The sequence below is a fragment of the Lagenorhynchus albirostris genome, chromosome 9 (assembly GCF_949774975.1).
Source record: "Lagenorhynchus albirostris chromosome 9, mLagAlb1.1, whole genome shotgun sequence".
NCBI lineage: Eukaryota > Metazoa > Chordata > Mammalia > Artiodactyla > Delphinidae > Lagenorhynchus > Lagenorhynchus albirostris.
This window is the reverse complement of record NC_083103.1, coordinates 53054592-53075006: the sequence shown is the minus strand read 5'-3', so window position 1 is coordinate 53075006 and position 20415 is coordinate 53054592. Positions and strand designations below refer to the sequence as shown.

General features: G+C 55.0%; 1 protein-coding gene across 1 annotated transcript in view; it reads right to left on the bottom strand.

The window, feature by feature from the left end:
* The window catches only part of UVRAG (UV radiation resistance associated), a 366512-nt gene extending 346231 nt beyond the window's left edge, over positions 1-20281 (bottom strand). Inside the window, 2 exon segments of the mRNA XM_060160058.1 lie at positions 5296-5424; positions 19726-20281. Of these exon segments, the coding sequence (XP_060016041.1) occupies positions 5296-5424; positions 19726-20281 (685 nt within the window).
* Between the last annotated feature and the right edge of the window lie 134 nt (positions 20282-20415).

Here is a 20415-nt window from a genome sequence, read left to right as displayed (position 1 = left end):
AGCGTGACTTTTACCCCATTTTAGAGATGAGAACACTGAGGCTCCAGGGGGAGGTAACTCACCCAAGGTCACCCAGCAGGAATGAGGCAGAGCCAGGATTCAAACTCAAGTCTGACTATTAAGTCCAAAATCTGCACCAGGCTTTAGAGATTCACTAAAAATTAGAAGCCCCAGACTACCACTGGAGGGACCTGGGAGAGTGGGATTCCTGCCCCAGGAGGAGGGCTGGCCCCCTTCCAGTATAACCAAGCACCAGGCAGTCCTAGGCCAAAGCCCAGAGCCCATCAGTCCCTCTCTCAAAACCCCCAGCAGGACACTTGAAGACTCCCTGGGACCAGCTTCCAGTGGTCCCTTTATTCTGGGCCTGCCGGCCATAAGGTTGAATAACCTGGCACAGAAAGCCCTCATCAGAGCTTCTATCCTTCCAATTTTTACCGAGCCTTCAAGGCTAAGCTCAGACCTCACCTCAGGAACTGTTCTCCGGTATCATACTGTCCTCCCACACGGACCTCTCACCTCTGAATTCTCCACACTAGCTGGGTCACATTTTCTTTGCCCCCTGTCACTTAGCACAGGACCAGGGACAACAGGTACTCATGCTTGGGAGAAGCATGGCCTCCGTCCAGCATCCCCTCCACTGCCTAGGAAGGGAAGCCAACCCTGGTTGTAGGCACACCCTCTGGTGGGCGCTGCACTAGTCACGGGTGCTCTAGGGCTGCCTGGCTTTGCATTTCATGCTCTCTTCTTCCCACCGTGCTCAGCCTCCTCTGGTTTCCCGAGGGAGAGGGGAGGGCCGGACACAGACACTCCATGAGGCTAAGGGCAGGAAAATGGTGGTCCCTTGTCATCCACAACGCGGTCCTGTTCTAAGCCTCTGAGCTAGCCTCTCCCCAAGGTAGCTAAAAGTGGTACAACTATCTTGGGAGAGGCGTGAACATAGAGTGAACGGGTGTCCAGTTTTTCAGGACCAGCTCAGGAGTGTGATGTCACAGACAGGGAAGGTGAGTCTCTAGGGAAGCATTTGCAGCCTGTAAAACCCTGTTAAAGGCAAACTGTGAAGTACTGGAGGCAGCTTGGTGAATGGCTGTGACTAAGTTAAGACCACTTACAAAGTCACTCACATTGTTGAGCAGTTTGCCTCTGGTCCCCATTCTTAGGCCTAGAAAAGGGGTCACAAGCCCCCTAGACTCCACAGGTATCCAAGCGCCTTCAGCGGCTAGATGGGTGCTCCGGGTGGGCCTGGGCAGGGCCATGAGGTTCAGGCTAGGGTCTGAGCAGCCAGGAAACCCAGCTGCCATCAAACGCCTAACTCTGGCTGAGGGGTAGCGGGATCAGAGGGGGCAGAGCCCCAGGCTGCCCTGCCCAGATGTCTGGGCTCTCTGGGAAGGTGGGAGTCCCTACCCACTGTCCTCACTGGGGTGCTAAGGCAGCCTGCGAGGAGGAAAGAGAACAGATGGAGGGTCCAGAGACTGCATTCTAGTTCTGGACTTTCTCAGCTGGGGGGCCCCGCTGCCTCTCACCCCTGTGTGTCCACAGCCCCTATCATCTGTCTCATCGTTATCTGCGTCCCCCATTAGACTCCTTCCAGCAGACGGCCCTTCAGCCCCTGAGCTCCTTGGGAGCTGGAACCAGATCAGATGAACTTCTCCAGCCCTAGCAACCAACACAGGAAAGGTTTATTGAGCAAAAATGAATGACACCCACCAAACAACCTGCCTTTCTCAGAGTCTAATCCCAGTACTATGAACAGTGGGCTCCCAGATCTATCCCCGTAGATCACGCGGCTGCAGCAGGAACCAACCCCCCTGGGACCAGGAGATGCAAACAACTTCTGGCTCCATATGCAGAAGGTTCAGGACCCACCTTTACAATCACCCCACCCCACACGTCATGGTCAAGCTGATGATTCAAAACTCTGCTCCCCAAGGCCCGTTAGCGGGCAGCCTATGGCTGCTCACGGCAGGGACGCAGCAGTGGAGCCCAGAAAGAGCACGGACACGCTCTTCCACGAAGCCAGGGCCCTGCCGCTCACTGGCCACGGCCCATCCCTGAGCCTCGATTTCCAACAGGGTATTGGGAGGACGACAAGAGATAGTGTGTGAAGAGGACTTAACACAAAGATAAGTGTCCAACCTGGAGATCCATGGACTTGGATAGGGAAAAAAACCAACACCTTAATTTTCACCCATCTCTTATAGAAATTTAATGTTTCCTTCATTTATGTACCAGACCACGGTAGTCTTAGCAGCAGCCTCTGTAGGCAGTGACGCCAATAGAAACCAAAAGTGTTTCCGTATCACATTTATGGCAGTTGGGGATATCTTGAAAAATCATTTATTCTCATCACTAAAGAATTATAGTGGGGGCTTCCCTGGTGGCGCAGTGGTTGGGAATCTGCCTGCCAATGCAGGGGACATGGGTTCGAGCCCTGGTCTGGGAAGATCCCACATGCCGCGGAACAACTAAGCCCGTGAGCCACAACTACTAAGCCTGCGCGTCTGGAGCCTGTGCTCCGCAACGGGAGAGGCCGCAACAGTGAGAGGCCCGCGCACCGCGAGGAAGAGTGGCCCCCACTTGCCACAACTAGAGAAAGCCCTCACACAGAAACAAAGACCCAACACAGCCAAAAATAAATAAATAAATTTATTTTTTTAAAAAAAAGAATTATAGTGGGATTTCCCTGGTGGCACAGTGGTTAAGAATCCACCTGCCATTGCAGGGGACACAAGTTCGGTCCCTGGTCCAGGAAGATCCCACATGCCGCGGAGCAACTAAGCCCGTGCGTCACAACTACTGAGCCTGCGCTCTAGAGCCCGTGAGCCACAACTACTGAGCCCGTGTGCTGCAACTACTGAAGCCCGCGTGCCTAGAGCCCATGCTCCGCAACAAAGACAAGCCACGGCCATGAGAAGCCTGCGCACCGCAATGAAGAGTAGCCCCTGCTCGCCGCAACTGGAGAAAGCCTGCACGCAGCAGCAAAGACCCAACACAGCTAAAAAAAAAAAAAAAAGAATTATAGTAATGATTCTGCCTGCTGCTAGATCTTTTTAACGTAATAACAAAAAAGAATGTGTCACTGTATGTGGAATTCGATGTCTTAATGTATACGTATTTATATTTTAATACCATTGATTTCCTTTGAAGTCCAGTGTACTTTGTAGTACACATTTTAAAACTCTGAATGAGGTTTATAGTCTTTACCAGAATACCAGAGGGATCCGTGGCACAAAAATGGAGGAGAGTCACTTTGTTCGAGAGGGAGGCCCGTGGGGCCACAGCAGCCTTTGCAACTCCAGGCGAGCGCCTGCCAGTAGATTTGGGCGGCGGCAGGAGCGAGTGGCCAGGGCTGCTCAGGACAATAATTAGCAGCAGCTCAGCACACCTGCCCATCCAAGCAGGCTTGGCTCCCACCTACGCAAGGGCTCGGGAAGATGCCGGGCTGGTCTCTGGGCTGTGGTTAGGCTTGATTTATTATTAACCTACAGCTTGGGGCCAGTCCCCGCCACATGCTGCACGGGTTGGGGTTCTACCAGCTGCTCAGCGCCCCACCAGCCAAGCCCCGACTCACTAAGACAGTGGGATAGTGGTGGCTTCTGGGTGCAGATGGGGACTAAGGGAGCTGGTACAGCAGACTAGGGAGGGGCTTGGAGGCTGGAGTCCATGGGGTCTTGTTATGGCCCCATGACTTCCTTCTCATGTGATTCTGGGCTAGGCTCTTCCCTCACTGGATCCCTGCTTCTTATCTGAAAATGGAGGGGTTACACGGGGCTCTCTACTCCCGGGATTCTAAAATTTGGCCAGGCAGGCCAAGTTGGAGGTTTGAGCCCTCAGGATGCCAGTTTAATTTGCTCTGTTCCCTAGCCAGTGTTTCTTTATCTGGTTGAGGCCCATATGCCTCTGCACAAATCTGAGGACAGTGATGGTCCTTCACCCCAGAAAAATGCGAACATACTTTCACATATAATTTTGCGCCTAATTTTAGGGGTCCACGGAACCCCCTAAAGCCCGTTCTTGGGCCTCAAGGTGAAGACTGGCTATTTCAGACCAGGTCCACTAATTCCGGACTCCCTGGTGAGTGCTCTGGGCTTCCGCTTCATCCTTAACTCTGCCTCTGAATGAGCTTCACCATCTCGGAGAGTCACGGAACCTCTGTGAGTCCCTATTTCCTCACCTGTGAGGTGGGAAGTCAAGGAAAGACAGACACATCAAGTGCCCGGTCCACTGAGGGGGCTCTATAGATAGCAAGCCCCGTCCCATCCCTCTGCCCTGCCGAGGGAGGGAGGGGCAGCTGCTGCCCGGGAAATGTGGTCTCAGAGGCCCCCACGCCTACTGGGAGCACGCGGCTCAGCACTGACACGGTAATTTCTGATGATCCCCGTTGGCCTGAACGATCCTGAAGAGTGGGCTGTCCCGAGGGACTCACTCTACAATGCTCGGCAACAGGTCTGTCTGCCCTGAGGTGCTGGGGAAGTCACTTATTATGCTGAGGACACTGGGGCCTGGGGAAGAGGAGAGGCTGCTGGGAGAGCAGGGCCTGGCCCAGGCCAGGGGCCCTTTCCTCCTCCTGGACAACCTGTGGTACCCTGACCCCGGTCTGGATGGCAACCCAGCGGACGGGGGCACCAACCTGGACCTGCCGGAGAAGCAACCAAAGCACTGAAGTGGGAGGTGTTGAGAGAGACAAGGAGAAGCCTTGAATGGGCTGCAGGAAGCAGCTGGGGACCGTGCTCAGCAGAGGGTGGATGAGGCCTGGGCGGGGGCTCTGAGGGCGCTTCCCGACAGCAGCTCCCTACACTGGGGGCCCACCACGCCCTGGCCCCGTGCGACATGGGAGACAGCGTTTTCCTCACGTTCAAAATGAGGAAACTGACTTTCAGGGAGTTCAAGGAACCTGTGTAAAGTCATAGAGCTTGTTTGTGGTGGAGTCAGGACTCAATCCCAGGACCACGCCACCCGAAGGCAAAGCAACATACCTGTGGGAAAATGTCTGCTGGGAGGCAGGGCAGCATGTGGGAACAGCACACGCTTTGGGGGTCCTATAGACCTGGACCCAAATCTGTGTGACTTTGGACAAGTTACTTACCCTCTCTGAGACTTGCGCTTTCTATCCATAAAATGGGAAGCATACCACCACTTCCCAGTGAATCTTGGTGAGTCCTCATGCGCGCCTGGGGTAGAGCACTTGATCGGGGACCCAAAAGGTGGGAGGTGGGAGGATGCTTTTACCCCTCACCTCTCCAACATCTGCTGGGGAGGTGGCCCCTGCCTGCCCTCACCCTCTAAGCCCCGGCTTACCCAGCATGAGGAAAGACAGGACCCACTGGAGTACCGAGATGACCTGTAGCTGCTTTTCCACCTTGGACCTATTGAGACAAGTGATGGAGAAGAGGTCCTGGAGGGCGGAGAGGATGCTGGAGCCAGTGCCTGCGACAGAAGAGAGATGTCAGCCTGTCCACCCTTCCCTCCAGCCTCAGAGTCCCCATCATCAAGCCATCTCCCACAGACACCTTCCTAGACATGAGAGGCGCACGGGCCAACACATCAGACAGATCTGGACTCACATCCCAGCCCTGCCACACAACAGTTTTGTATTGATAATTCTGGGCTGTTCACATGCTTTGCTTCCCTGTGCCCCAGTTTCTATATATACCCAACGGGAATGATGTCCCCCCTCAAAGGGTCATTTTGGAGAACAAACAGGGTATCCAAAGAGGCTAGGGGGAGGCTTGCCATAGTTGCCAGTTTTCTTCCCTCCCCTTCACCCCAATCAAACTCCTGTCTTTATCCTTTATCTGGATCTAGTACAAATATTTAATCTTTGCTCTCTGTGTCTGTGAGGCCAAGGACAGAGGGCCAACATCCAACCTGCAATGTTTTTTTCCTCCAAGTGTACTTTGCGCACCCCCAATCCTTGACCCACGCCCCACCCCTGTATCTCCAGGACTAATACCCTTTCCCAGTGAGCTGAGCCCTCCTGCCCCACCGCCAACGCCACTGATACCACCTGCAGAGGGATTCACACTTTGAGCTTCATCTCAGTGCCCAAAGCTTGGGGCCCAGAGAGGAACCAGCCAGGAACCCCTGCTTCCAGTGGCCAGTGAGCTTCGGAACACTGAGGGCTGCAATTCTGTTTGCTACCAAGCAAGTGCCAAGCCTATAAGTTAGGACAAGATGTGCCCAGTTAATTGGCTCTGTGGCCGTGGCCCCAGGATGGCGCCCTGGACTCCAGCGGCTGATGGGTAGAGGGATCGGAAAGCCTGGCGATTGCAGGAGAGGCAGCGCTGGGGAAGAGCATGGACGAGGCTCCTGACATAGCCCATTCCTTCTGGCAGCTGGGCCAAAGGAGTGCCCCCCTTCAAAACTCCACATGTGCTGAGCCCCAACTGCACCCCCTTTGCTCAGCACATCTTCACCGAGTGCCTACCTACCGTGTGCCGGTCAAACATTCCTTCACACGACCCACTCTGCCAGGCCCCCCGCTGAGTCACAATCTTGTCCTTGAGGGTCTCGTGACCTTTCTCCCTGGCCTACTGCGGAAGTGGGAGGGCGAGCGGTATAAGGGCTTACACTCAAGCCCTTGTGTTTCTTCAAAATCTGTATTTCAACAAGGTTACGGCAGAGATTAGAAAGGGACACAACCCTCATCTGCCAAAAGTTAACAATTACTCTGACTTTCGGGAGGCATGTGAATAACACCAGGCCTCAAGGCAGACACATCAGTCCTGTCCCCTTCACCTGGTCTAGTGGAGCAGAAGTAGGGGGCTTGGCACGGCAGAAGCGTCGGATCCCAGCGCCAACCGTGGCTCCACTCGCTATGCGACTTCAGGCAAGACCTCGAGGGTGCACAGCCACGTCCCCAGGGCATGGCACATACTGGGTGCCCAGCAGCATCTACCGCTCCACAGGACACCTGGGGCGGAGGTGGAAGTATGTGAACTCACCCAAGCAGATGATAGGCTGAGCTACACAGGCATGCCAGGGGTTTAGCGCATAACTGCTCCTTCGCCCTCTACGTAAATATCCTACCATCACAGCCGTTTCTACCTTCACACTTTTCCAACACCCCATCCTGGAGCCCGAGGGCCCTCTGGGGTCATCTGGTACAGCCCAACTGAACATTTGGGGACGCTGAGGACAGGAGCAGTGACTTGTCTAGGGTTACCTAGCCAGGGCCAGAACCCAGGATCCCTGCCCCCTGCTCAGGGTACAGCAGGTCCAAGGGTGGCCTGTGCTCAGAAGTGGGGAGAGTGTACTGGGGAAGTACAGGCGGGAGGGAAGTAAGGTCAGGCATAGGCCTGAACCCCAACCCAAGGGCCGGCCTGCCAAGTCATTCCCTAGCCACTGGGAATGTGCGGGATGAAGGGAAGCAGGGGCCATGGGAGACGAGTCCCTGCCCTGGGTCTGGGGCAGGCTGGGTGCCTTGGCTGCAGAGAGGATAGAATGTTCTCCAGCACCTTCCTACTCAGAGTGTGGTCTCGGAGCTGTTTAGAAACGCAGGGCCCCAGCCTGGAGCTACTGAACCAAAATCTGCATTTTAACAGGACACTCAATCCAAAGTCTTAGGTAGGGTAAGCTTGGGGTGGGGGAAGGATGCAGGGAGGAGCTGGGGGCCTCCACCTTCTACTGGGCAGGGGAAAAAAGGTGATGGAAGGAAAGGCATCAGACGTTGTCTCATCTGACCACTTCCTACTGCAAACAGGACCCCAAAGAGTGCTTGAGGAATGTCTAAGGAGTGCTCAGAGAAAGGGCTGTCTAGCCCCTGCCTTTGGGTCAGGACCAACGAGCTGGTCGCACTCACTACACGGAGCTCTCCTGCTTTGGAGGTGGGGTACGCAGAGTAAGTCCACATTGGTGACACATCCCCCACTGAAACAACTGGAAAATTCTTCCTTGTTTCCTAATCCAAGTCCATCTGCTATTACAGGTCTCTCACAATTAGCTAAAGTCAGGGTGCAGGAAATGTAGACTGTCTTATTCAACCGTCACCCTATTATCCACACAGAAGAAGAAGGCCTGAAGGGCTCCCACAAGCCCCAGGGCAGCTTGGCCAGAGCTAGGCTTTTCCCACACTCCCCAGTCTGTCCTCCCTGCCTCGGCCCAACTACCGCCCATAGCCCGCGCTGCAACTAACTAGGAAATGCAAAGTCCACTGAGGAGTGGCAGGTGTTCCTGTGGGCGGCACAGTGAGGGGGCTGCCTGGAGTGGGAGGCCGGGAGGGTGCTGCCACTCTGTGTCCCTCAGGCCTGGGCCCACTCGGCTGCCTCCTGGCCAGACCATCCCGACCTGGCTGACCACAGAGCCCAGCCCTGGGAGCTGGCCTGCCCAGGATGCTGAACCACAGGTCCAGTGGAAGCCCCCTGTGGATCTAAGAAATATCCAGTCATTGCTCCCCTGCCTAGAAAGCCGCTCCTTGCCTTGCCCACCTGATGACCCCCAACAATGAGATAAGGCAGCTCGTCCTTCAAAACCCAAACAGGCGAGCCTTTGGAGAGAGGTCACCTTTCCTTCTCTGGCATTATCAGCTCTAAGGCCCATGCAAGCGTGGAACCCTCTAGGGCCATCTCACCAGCCCCCACCCATCTTGGAGAGAAACTGTCAGTACATGAAGTTGGGAGAGGCCAGCAGAACAGAGAAATAAGAGAGGACTGGAGTCCTCCTTCCAGGTTCCCACAGCCCCTCACCTGGTACCGACTGCTGAGTACAAGTCCGCTCTCCCATCACACTGGGAGCTGCCCAAGGGCCTGAGTCTGATCCATGGCTTGGTTCCCAGTGGCCTCTCAGAGCCTGGCCCAGAGTCAACACTCAGCAAGGTTTGCTGAGCAAAAGGACGAGCAGGTCTCTGCTCTGGCTGATCCTCAGGCCCCCCTCCCCAACCCCTGGCTCTCTCTCTGTAGGGCTGGGTGGCAGGTAGGCGGCCCGCACGGCCCATGCAGCTTCAGGGCCTCCAATGCACTTCCATAGGCACTCTGGTTCCTCACCAGTCCTGTGAGTTTGGCATCATCACTGCCATTTTGATGGTGATAAAGGCTCAGGGAAGTGACACAGCCAAGGTCACTTGGCCAGAGGGTGGCAAAGTTGGACTCAATTCAGGCCTAACTTCTAGGCCTGCGTTCTGTCCCTGTGCTGCAGGTCTCCCCACGTTCCTTCTCTCTTCTCCCCAAAAGAAAGTGGGGGAACGCTGGGAGGCGACAGGAGAAAATGCATGACCTATTTTCCTCTAGAGGAGCAGGCATCTTGTGCAGTAAGTTAAATGGTAGCAGGCCTTGGGGTTCCAGTCCCAGTTGTACCACCAACTCCTGTGTCACCTTGGCCAAGTCACTTCACCTCTCTGGGCTTTGGTTTCCCCATATATAAAATGGTGGTGGGGAGGATGAATTTTATGATCTCTCTGACTGCTTGGATTCTGGTGTCCACCCTCCTGAGGATACCACCTAGAGGCTCACCACCCTGCAATAGCCCTGGTACAGCTGTTCGGCAGATGGGAAGTGGGGCTTCAGCTGGGCACCCCCAGGTCATTGCCAGACCTCACCACTCAGCTGTCAGCATCTCCTCTGCCCCAGTTTTGGCTGGGAGAGGTCCTGCAGAAGCTGGTAAGAGATGCCAGTGCTACAATCAGATGTCACCACTGCCACTACCTTCATACCCAGCCTGACTGTCCTCAAGTCCTGGGTGTGACCAGCAGGGAGCCACAGCCTGGCCAAGTCTCAGCTCCAATCTGCTCTCTCGTCACCCCTCCCCCAGCCTCCGCCAGCACACTGCACTCTCTGCGCACCCTCTCAGCGCCGGTCCCACTGCAGCCAGTGTCTATTTCCTTGGTCATCCTCCTTGGCCAGCGTCTCCTGGGTTCCAGGGCTGGTACCTGATTCATCCATGTGCCCAGAGCTCAGCCAGGCTGGCGAGAGAAGGAGCTCATAGGGGTTTATTGCATGAATCAACAAATGCCGAAGTCCCAGAGGCAGCTGAAGGCCTGGATGCCCAGGTCAGACTGAGCTGCCTGACAGGAAGGCCCCCAGCCCTATCACTGAGGACCCCAGAGATGGGGTGGGGAAGTGAGCCTCTCTCGCACTCTCTGAGCATGAGTTTCCCTCACCCCACGATAAGAACAGAACCCACTTCCTACAGATGTCTTATTTTCATGAAGGAAGACGAGACAGGCCACAGAGTAACTTGACTCATTCTATGAAGAGAAACTGGCAGTAACCAATCCAAATAGCTGCTCCAGGGCACCACTGATTTCACCATTTATTTTATACAGCTCCTTTGCTCCTGGACTTGGGGAGGGCAGAGGGAGTGGAGCTGCCAGAGAGGCCCAGAGCAGCTCTCTTACCCCCAGAGAGAAACCCCCTGCCCCCATGTCTATACGGAGCTTCCCTGCCCCACAGCACTCTCCGGGAAGGTAGACAGGTAGGGATGGGCAGCCCCATTTTACAGAGATGGAAACTGAGGCAAGGTGAGGCCAAAAGATGTTAAGCCACTTGCTTGAGGTCAGGGTATAGGGGAGCCAGGACTCTCGGCAGGCATTTGAGTTCTGAGTCCCTCATCATTTCCATGATGCCAGGCTCTTGAGGGCTGGTCCCCACTACACAAGCCAGTCTACACCCCGACTTCAGGAACACACCCCTGGTGAAGGGAGGGCTGCCTCTCTGTCCCAACCATGTCCCAAGTTTCATGGCAGGTGGGGATGGGTGTGTATCGCCTCTTTCCCCAACATCTGATGATAAAGTGACCAGGCCACACCAGGACTGATGCAACCAGGGCTTCCTCTCGCACAGGCTTGAGGGGGCAGCGTCTGAGCCCCAGTCCCCGTAATCTGAGAAAGGGCCCTGGGCCAGCCCTGGCCCTGCATAACTCTGTGACCTGGGGCAAGTCACTTAGCCCCTCTCAGCTTTAGTTTCTCATCTGTAAAGTGAAGGTAAGAACCCCTAGCTGTCAGGGTGGTTGGGAAGGTAAAAAAAATAAATAAAAATAAAAAATGCATGTAGGTCCATTTGGCATCTCTTAGGTGACTGACACCTGTTAGGTGATTAGCTCTCGTCATGGCTTTTACCACTGACCAGAGTGGGAGGGGAATTGATGAGCAAACACAAAGGTTTTCAAGATGTGTGTGCTCATGAGGTTGTGTGTTACGAGAAGAGGGAGCAGAGTGGGGGCATTGGCCCGGCAGGCTCCAAGGAGGTGGCGAGGCCTCAGCAGGGCCTGGAAGACAAGATCTGGGAGGCGAAGAGGAGGAAAGTGGGCACTCGGGGTTGGGGGCAACTGCCGGAATAGAGACTCAGACGGAGTTACAAAGAGGCAGGCCCAAACCCAGAATGTTCGGTGACCCAGGAACGGGGGTTCACATTTACCCAAAACAGATGCTGAGAATAGGAAAGATGGAAAGGGCTCAAGCAGCCCAAAGTAGGCTCCTGGAGGAGGTGGGTGGGGACAGGGATAAGCATGGAGCACTTCTGAGGTGCCCAGCACGGTGCCAGCCACCGGGGAGACAGCAGTGAACCCAGCAGGTCAACTCTCACCTGTTAGGGGGCTTAAATTCTGCTGAGGGAGAGACAAAGCACCGACACATAAATGTAGGATGTAACATCAGGCAGTGATGAGAGCTATGAAGAAAAATAAGCTAGAGGGATAGGCAAGAGGATCCTCCCCTGTGGAGGGGAGGCATGGAGCAAGGCTGACTCCCCTCCACGGGGACACTGGAGCACACATGACATTCTTGGGTCAGGCCTCTGGGTGGCCCACACTGCCTCCTCTACCCTCCTTAGCTACTGGCATCCTGGGAAGGGGCTCACCAGCCTGGAGAAGGTGCAGAGGACAGGCAGACGGGCATCAGGAGAACCTGACTTCCAACTCGCAGGAAGTGCAGCCTTGGTGAGTCACTGCCTGTGCAAGCCTCAGTTTCCTCGTCTGTACTGTGGGACTAATACCTACCTTGCCAGATTCTTGGGAGAATTAAATGAGATGATGTATAGGCAAGAGTATCATAAAAAGTAAAGACCCGGGTGAATGGGGGGTAATTACCAAGTAAGCCTGGGCTTCCTCCCCTGTCTAGTGGGTTTCACAACCCCTGCCTTGCTTGGAGCAGAGGCACTGGCCTCAGTAGACTTAGGATTCAAACCCTGGCTCTGACTATTATTTAGTGTGAGACCCTGAAAGTCACTTCCCCTGTCGAAGACTCAGCATCCTCCTTTGTTATGATCCAGAATTGTTGGGGGGAATCCAAACAACTTATGGCAAAGGGGCAAACAGCGTCTGGAACCTCTGTTAGAGAGCTAGAAAGGTGCCAGAGAGGTCACAGGGATGTGGACGGCCGCCACAGGTTCCCGAGTGCGGGAGTCACCCTGCTCACGTCTGCAGCCCCAAGGATGCCACACCTGGGCCCAGCCCGACCTAAGCTCTGCCCTGGTCCAGCGGCTACCAAGTGGACAGTGAGGGAGTCACCCCAAGCTACTCCAGAGGGCTGGGCCCAGGTGGATAGGGGAGCCAGAGGCAGAGAGATGGACATTCTGACTCCTGGCAGACCCTTTGAGGTCCAGGAAGCTAGTCCAAGTGCCAAAGAAATGCCACGTCTTCAAGGCCAGAGGCAAGCTCTCTTCCGGGTCCCCTCCCCGCCAAGCACCTTTCAGCAGGAGTCCTCACGTGTGATGATGGGGGACAGTCATGGCTCTGCAGGGTCTGAGCCATGACTGTTGATCTCAGAGGCCCAGCCTTGGGTTGGGCTCCAACTCTCTGCCTTACCACATGCTCAGCCAGACCCTTCTTCCCTCGAGGAAGTCTCCCTACACTCTTGGTCCTGCCTGCCATCCCTCCAAACACAGTCCTGTCACCTCCAGGCCCAATCTGCTCAGTCGCTGAGCTCACACTTACTGGGTACCTACCAGGCCCCGAAAGCTGGTCCGTCAGAGATGGGCCTCATCCTTCCTGGCCGATTCTTCCTCGGGGAAGCCCTCCTCCCCCACCCCATGTGCCCCACCTCACCCTGCACTCAGCCTTTCTCATTCTGGGAGAGAGTGTGCATTTGCTCATCTGGGTCCCTGTGCCCAGCATGGGGTCAGGCACAGAGCAGATGCTTGGTCAATGTTTGCCAACAGGATGCTCAAGGGACCTGCGATGAATAAACAGGGCCTGGACAAGAACAGAGACGAGGGACCTGTGCCACGGCAGAGGGTCAAACGGGAACTTTCTGGGGAATCAGGAGGGAAAGGTCTCCTCTAGCTGGAGGGATCACGATTAAAGGCAGGGGCAACGGTGGAAGGTTCCAGAAGGAGGGAGAGAAGGGTGGAGGCCAAACATTAACGTTCATTCAGCGAGTACTTTCTGAGTATCCTTTACAGGCCAGGCTAGGCGCTGCTCTAGGGTGGGAGCTGCCACCCTGCCCTGCCTCTGCTTCTTGGGCTCTTGTAGGAGGAAGAGCTCCGCCCCGGGGCTGCCCACCTCAGCTATGGCTGGGGAGACAGGGCTGTGAACAACGAGGCACAGAGGGTAAGCCAGGGCCGGGGAATCCACGGGAGGTACCCAACTGGCCTGGAGGATGCTGTCATAGATGGGTCAGGTGAGATGTGAAGGATGAGTAAGTTTGCCAGGCTGACAGGAGGGAGGTGCAGGGTCAGGACCCCAGGTACTGGAGTCCCACAAAAATGCACTGGAAAAGGCCTGGAAGGGAGAGAGCACACAACTTTGAGGAATTAACTGCAAATAGTTCAACCAGGTTGAAGCATAGCAACCGTGTGAATGGGTGAAGCTAGTCGAGAACGTGCAGGGGGAGTGAGCCATGGAGGACTGGAAATGCCAGGCTGAGGAGTCCTGGGCTCCATCCTGAAAGCAGGGAAAATTGCTGCCCACCCCTTCCATTCCCTCCACCAGCTTCAGATGGTGGCTAAGGGCCCCGAGGCAACTAGCCAGCCATTCACCTGGTCCCAATACACTGGTGATTTCTTTTCTCGAAAGACTAATAATCTCCCCTTTAAGGGTTAGGTGTTCTTTAAGTAGGTAACCTTAAAGCAAATTAGGTGTCCTTAAAACAGGGCCCACTGGGACATCTGACCCAAAGGTGTCCCTGGAGGACCCTGGAGGTGACTGCTGAGGACCCCAATGGCCTGCTTTCTCTACTACCCCACCTTCTGACACATCAAAAAAATAGCTACTGAAGTGGGAGGGGTTGCCATGGCAACACCACCAGCTTGTGGGTATGTCACCACCAAGGAGTCCTCAAAATAGGCCCTTATCACAATACATGGGCAAGTGTGGGGAGCTAGGTTCTTCTGGGGCACTTACCTGGGCCCCAAGCAGGACATGAGCCCATTTTCACAAGAACAAGTTGGGGACAAGAATGAGTAGGAGGTTGACCCCCAGGATCCCACAGCCGTCAGGGGCACGATCAGAGTCACACTTCTGCAGCAGAGCTGGAATGAACCCAAGGGGGCTGCCTTATGCAGCCCTCCTTACTGTACAGACGAGGAGGCTGAGGCCCCAAGAGGGCAGGGTCTTGCCCAAGGTCACACGGGAAGCAGATGCAGGGTGAGCCTCCTGGCCACTAAATCTGCTCTAATAGTGAAATGAATTCACATTTCCTGCTTCTGTCGATTTGCCCAAAGGGTTTGTGTGTTCAGCTTCCTTGGGTCTGCACCATAACCCGGGCAGATATTCTTATCATGCATTGGCCCGTTCTATAGATGACGATACTGAGACTCCTAGCCCTAAACCCTCAAAACTGCCAGCAGCAACTCCACACCCAGGAGGCTCCAGAAGTGGTGGAGGCCAAGAAGCTCTGTGCACTGGGGGCCTCTCCCAGCAGCTCTCAAATCTCCACCCCCAACCCCTGCAAAGGGCATAGGCGAGCCACCCCAGGCCTGGGTACAGCAACCTCTATCTCCCGTGTCTCTCAGCACACCAGGACCTCAGCTCAGGCTGGTAGCCCAGAGACCCTGCAGTCAGACTTTCCCTCCCACACAAATCTCATGTCTCTATTTATTCTGGTCTCTGTACCTGAAGGTTCTTGCCTGTCTTGGTAACACCTGTTCATCTTTCAATATTCAGATTGACTGTCGCCTCTTCCGGGAAGCCTTCCCTGACCCCAGGATGATTTAGCTGCCTAACCCTCACCTCCAGGCCTCCACCCGTGCTTCCTTCCCCTTTCACTATGTGGACCACTGTGCACTGTCATCCCCCTAGTCTCACTTCCTCAAAGGCAGGGACCATGGGTTGACCTGTGTGCAGCACAGAGTCTGACACACAGAGGTGCTCCATCACAGCGAGTCCCCACTGTGAGAAGCCTTCCCGGATGTCCCAGAGCTGAGTCTGCCACTCCCCATAGTGTTGGAGGCTGTTGCACGTGTCACGCAAAATGAATGACAAGGACTAACAGGCGAGTCACAAGTTAGTTTACAAAGCGCTTTCCATTCGTGTTAACCTAAACCCTCACATCCTTGAGAGTTTGAGATTTTCTGATCCTATTTTCCATTTAGGGGGAGTGAGATATCCAGAGCAGAAGTGAAGCCAGGGCCGGAATCCTGGCTCTCTGGCTTCTAAGCCCTGGAGTAATGGGGGAAACTGTGGTGAGCCCCCCGCCCTCGGCACTCAGCCCTGGAACCGGCTCCTCGTGAGACTGTGGTGTCTCCAGAGCAGGGGACAGCTGCAGGCCCAGCACCCAGCACGGGTGGGCACAGAGGAGGCCTGACGAAGAATTGAGAAATCACACTGAAGCAAAAAGCAGGGCTTCCTGCCAAGAGGAAGGAGCAGTGCTCAGGAGGGCTGAGGTCCCATTAATGATTCATTCATTCAACAAATATTTACTGAGCACCTACTATACACCAGGCACTGTGCTAAATGCTGGGACAAACACTGAGAAAGACAGACAGGGTCCCTGTTCCCAAAGGGCTGACATTCTTCTGGGGGAGACAATCACCTAAACAGATAAGTACACATGAGAATTTAGGTAATGAGAGGGGCTATAAAAAATAAAACAAGATGGGGCGGCTCTCCAGATGGTGTGGTCAGAGAAGGCCTCTGAGAGGAGACTGAATGGTTGGAAGCCAGCCATGCAGTGACCTGGGCAGAGGGCAGCACATGCAAAGGCCCTGAGGTAGGACTGAACTGGTGGGAATGCTGGGGGAACTGGAAGACCCCTGGCAGTTCTAGAGCACGACATGGTAGGAGACGAGGTTGTGAGGCCGTGAGGACTGCTCACAGGGGGCTCCACGGCCACAAGGAGGAGTTTGGAAGGTTTGGAGTACGATGAGGGGCAATTGGCTGTTCCCCTGGCCTCAAAACTCTGGGGCTCGTGGTGCATGCACTCATCAAGGCAAGCTGGGGGAGCTTCCTGAAAAAGCTTGGGAAGGGGTGATCTGCCACTCCCATCATGGTCTGGGAGCAACCTACACTCATTCAAGAAACGACCACCTACAGTGGCGAGAGCCCTGCACGCAGCCCTTCACGGCTTCACCACACTTCTCTCTTGGTTTAAGGTGGCCAACGACTGGGAGATGGATCTGGGTTCTAACCCTGGCTTTGATAACCCTGGTCCAGTCCCTTCTCTCTGGGCCCCTCAGTGTCCCATCTGTCATGTGAGGGCCGTGCCAGATGCAGCGTTCCCAGAGAGCTTTGATTTTATGACTCAAGTACTTGTTGCTGAAATCAGGGGTGGGAGGATGGGGGTGTGGCAGGATTTCCACACTGGCTAGTGAATCACCTAGGCTGCTAATAAAATATTACTCTTGGCTCTCCTTTCCCAGCCCAGAAGAGCCCTCAGTAGCGCAGATAGCCCCAAAGTGGCGTTTGTGCATTTGGGGAAGTGGTGTATGCAAGGAAAGAAAGCTATAAAGAACTGGGAGAGGGAGGGACATGAGAATGATGTTCTCATCCTATGATTTAGGACTGGGTTAGGTGACTGTCAATCCTGAGTTCCAGAGTTAGCCTCCAACAATCCAGCCTCTTAGTTCCACCTCCTACCAAGTTCCTGCTTGCACACTCCCAGTGATGGAGAGCTCCATCCCCACCCACACCAAACCTGTTGCAATCCTCAATAGCTATCAGAAAGGATTCCTCCATTACATCAAATCTGCCCCCCATGATGCCACCCCTGTTCCTGGCCTTGCTTTTCGGAGCCTCACAGAGCAAATCAGCTCAGGATTTTACTGGGGCTGCCACCATTTCGTGCTGGGTCCTGTGGTGAACCCTGGGGATAGAGGCAGGCACCAGAGGGCTTTGACCTGAAGAGCCTCACATCCAGGGGCAAAGGCAGGGATGCGAATATGACTAACTCTGCATTCTCCACCCCTGGCACAGGTAAATTCTTCAGATATTAGAAGATACCAACAGAGACGCCTGTCTCCCCGACACTTCCAGCACACACCCACCTACCCATGCACCCACAGCTGGCCTTTGCTTTTGGTCAAGAAACCAGACACCAAGGTATCTATTTCAATCTCACCCATCACAGGTATTCCCTTCACAGAAGCCATGGCTCTCCTTGAATACCACCACCAACAGGGTATTCACCACCTCCCAACAATGGGACCTCACTGGCAGAGGCAAACCAGGCCACTGGGGAGTGTCTTCAAAGACCAAGGATGTAGAAAGCAGGTCTAATGGAGATGCCAGATAACACAAGATTTCCTTCAGCTCTCTCCCTTCCCCACCCAAGTCTTTCACCAAAGTGGAGCCCAGACACCTAAAGTAATTGGTTTGCATTTCATACCAGCCCTTGCTACATCCCATGATGGAACGGTTTGCAGCCAGTTTTTTTCTTTTTTTAATGTTTTCAAGACCTGATAACAACATGGAGAAATGCTCCTGACAGGATAGTAAGTGACTTGGTCAAAATCATTCACTGGAAGTCCTCCTGAACTACAAATCCTAGGTCAAAAATGAGGAGGTCAGGGTCGCCTGCTCCTGGAAGATAGAGCTCACAGCCTGTGGACAGCAGAGGTGAGGGAAGGGGATCTCCAGGAAGGACCACCACAGAGAGCATCCCTATCCCATTCTCCGGAGACAAAAGCATTTTCAAAAGCATGAACATGGCTAGGTCCCTTCCTTCCCCTGTTATGGGCATTAAATGGTACAGTGAACAGACAAGCTCTTTAAAGTTAGAGAAGGGGCTGTCAGAGGCTGTAGGGCTGGGTGTCTGGGGCAGCTCAGGCTGCTTGTCCAGAAGATGATGACAGCAGCTCGGTACCTCTCCAAGGGCAACGAGCAGCACCCAGACCAAGAGGGGCAGATAATCACACCAACAGTCACACGGGGAACAACGCCAATGCCCCAGACACGGTTAACCTGTGATACAGCTCCAGGGTGCTTACCTGGCAGCCACTAGAATATTATAAGTGATTTGGAGTACCAGAAGGAAATACTCATGATTTAACATTAAGAGGGAGAAAACAGGATTCAGAACTATATCTACATCACGCTTTGAACTTTATCTAAATAATGTGTACAAATAAAACTATAAAGAAATATACTAAAATGCTCTTAGGAAGCTATTTTTGGATAGTCAATTAACCAGCAGTTTTAGATTTTCTTCCTGTTTTTCTATATTTTTCAAAATTCCAATAATTCATATGTTTTATTTTTATAATGAAGATGGGTCGAGTAGGCTACTGTTAGTTACTGAAGAAAAATCCTAAGTAGGAGAGGTTCAGCAAGCAGAATAAAGACTTAGGTGGAGGGAGGGAGGATTCAAGCAAGACCAGGACAGCTGTGAGAATGTCCCAGGCTCTCCTGGATTTGTATTTAATCCCCTGGCCAAGGCACCTGTTAAGGAAACCTTGGGTGGGTCATGCCTCCTCCCATCTCAGTTTCTCCGAGTACAGGTGAGAGGTGGGGGACTTGGAAGGGATGCTCTTCCTTGAGGGGGCAAAGCTCTGGAGTTTGATCTCCACTCTGCCCCTGATTCACGGAGGGCCTCAGTTGCACCCCGGTGGAACAGTGGCCCGGGCCACACTGGAGGGCACCCAGGGTCCTCTGCCCCACCTTCTAAGTGTGCCAGGCTCACAGTTGCTGCTGAGTGGGCTCCCAAGCCTGGGCTGAAGAATGGGTGTGAGGAAGGAGACAGTGCGAGCACACCTGTCCCAGCCAGGCATGTTCCTTGTCTGGTGGCTGCTTCAGGGGACTGCAAAACCCTTGCCGCTCTGCCCCATCCAGTGCCTCACAGCTTAATCCACCAGGTGAGGAGAGAGGGTGGGAGCTGCCAGGGGCCAGGAGCAATGCTGGGGCTTGGAGAGGAGTTCTCAGCTATCACTCCATCTCACGGGCTGGAGAAAGAGAAGTGATGTAACAGAGGTCCCCAAAATCGATGAGTGCCAGAGTGGAGAATGCGCCCACATGACTACCATGCCAGGTTGCCTGGATCAGACCCGGTAACCATTATTCTAACCTCATCTCAGACCCAGGCGAGTTGGGGGGAAGAATGGTAGTGATGGTGGGGGAGAGGGCGGCAAACCATCCCAAAAAGAAAAGAAAGGGGTTGGGACCTCGGCCCCCATAGCGGCCTGTCCTCCAGCAACGTGCCGCCACCTTACCAACACACTCCTGCCTGCCTTAGAGCCTTTCATCACATCCTTTCCTGAAAACCTTCTGGCAGCTGCACTGCCCCAGGAGAAAGCCCGCAAGGCCCTGCAGACCCTGGGCTGTAACAGCTCATGTCCCAGACCCTTAGCCCAGCTCCGAGAGCTCTCACGGGACAGCACGGTTCCTCAGTCAAAGCTCTCCCTCCAGTCAGCTGGGCCCGATGCTCACCTCGCAGGACCCCGGAGTAGGCGGCTATGAGGGTCTTCATGGCGAAGCCGGTGCAGTCGGGGCTCCGCGTGAAGCCGCCTGACCCCGCGCCCCTGGCCCGTGCCCCGGCCGCCTGGGCCAGGGCTTCGCGCCGAGCACGGGAGCGCGGGGGCGGCTACGGCCCGGGGAGCGGGGGGTGGGCGGCCAGACGGGCCCGAGCGGCGGCCGAAATTGGAGCCTTGGCCACGGCCACGGCCACGGCCACTGCGCCCGCGGCTCGGCGCGCGGCACTTTGTAACCTCATAAGGGGGCGGGGCCGACGCGGCAGGGGCGGGGTCGGCTGTTCCAACCTCTGCCGCACCAGCTGCGTTGGGATGGGGGAGCGCCGGGCTCGGCTTGGCGCGGGAGAGCTGCTCGGAGGCCCCTGCTCGGCGCGGGTGGGCGGCCCGCGAAGCCGAGTCCTCCTTGCAAGGGGCTGCTTGGTTATTCCTGCCGCTCCCTCCGCCCGCCCCTCGCCGCACCCCCGCGGCGGTTGGTGCAGCCCGCCAGCAGGAACTTGGGCCGGGAGCCCCGGCATGGGCAGGACAGGCGGGGCCGGGCGTGGGTTTGTGTTTTCCTCTGGGCAAGGCCTCGCCTTGGCTACAGATGCTGAGGTCCCGCCTCTGATTGGTGGTTGTATCGGGCTTAGTTAGGTAGGGGTGGGCTCCTGAA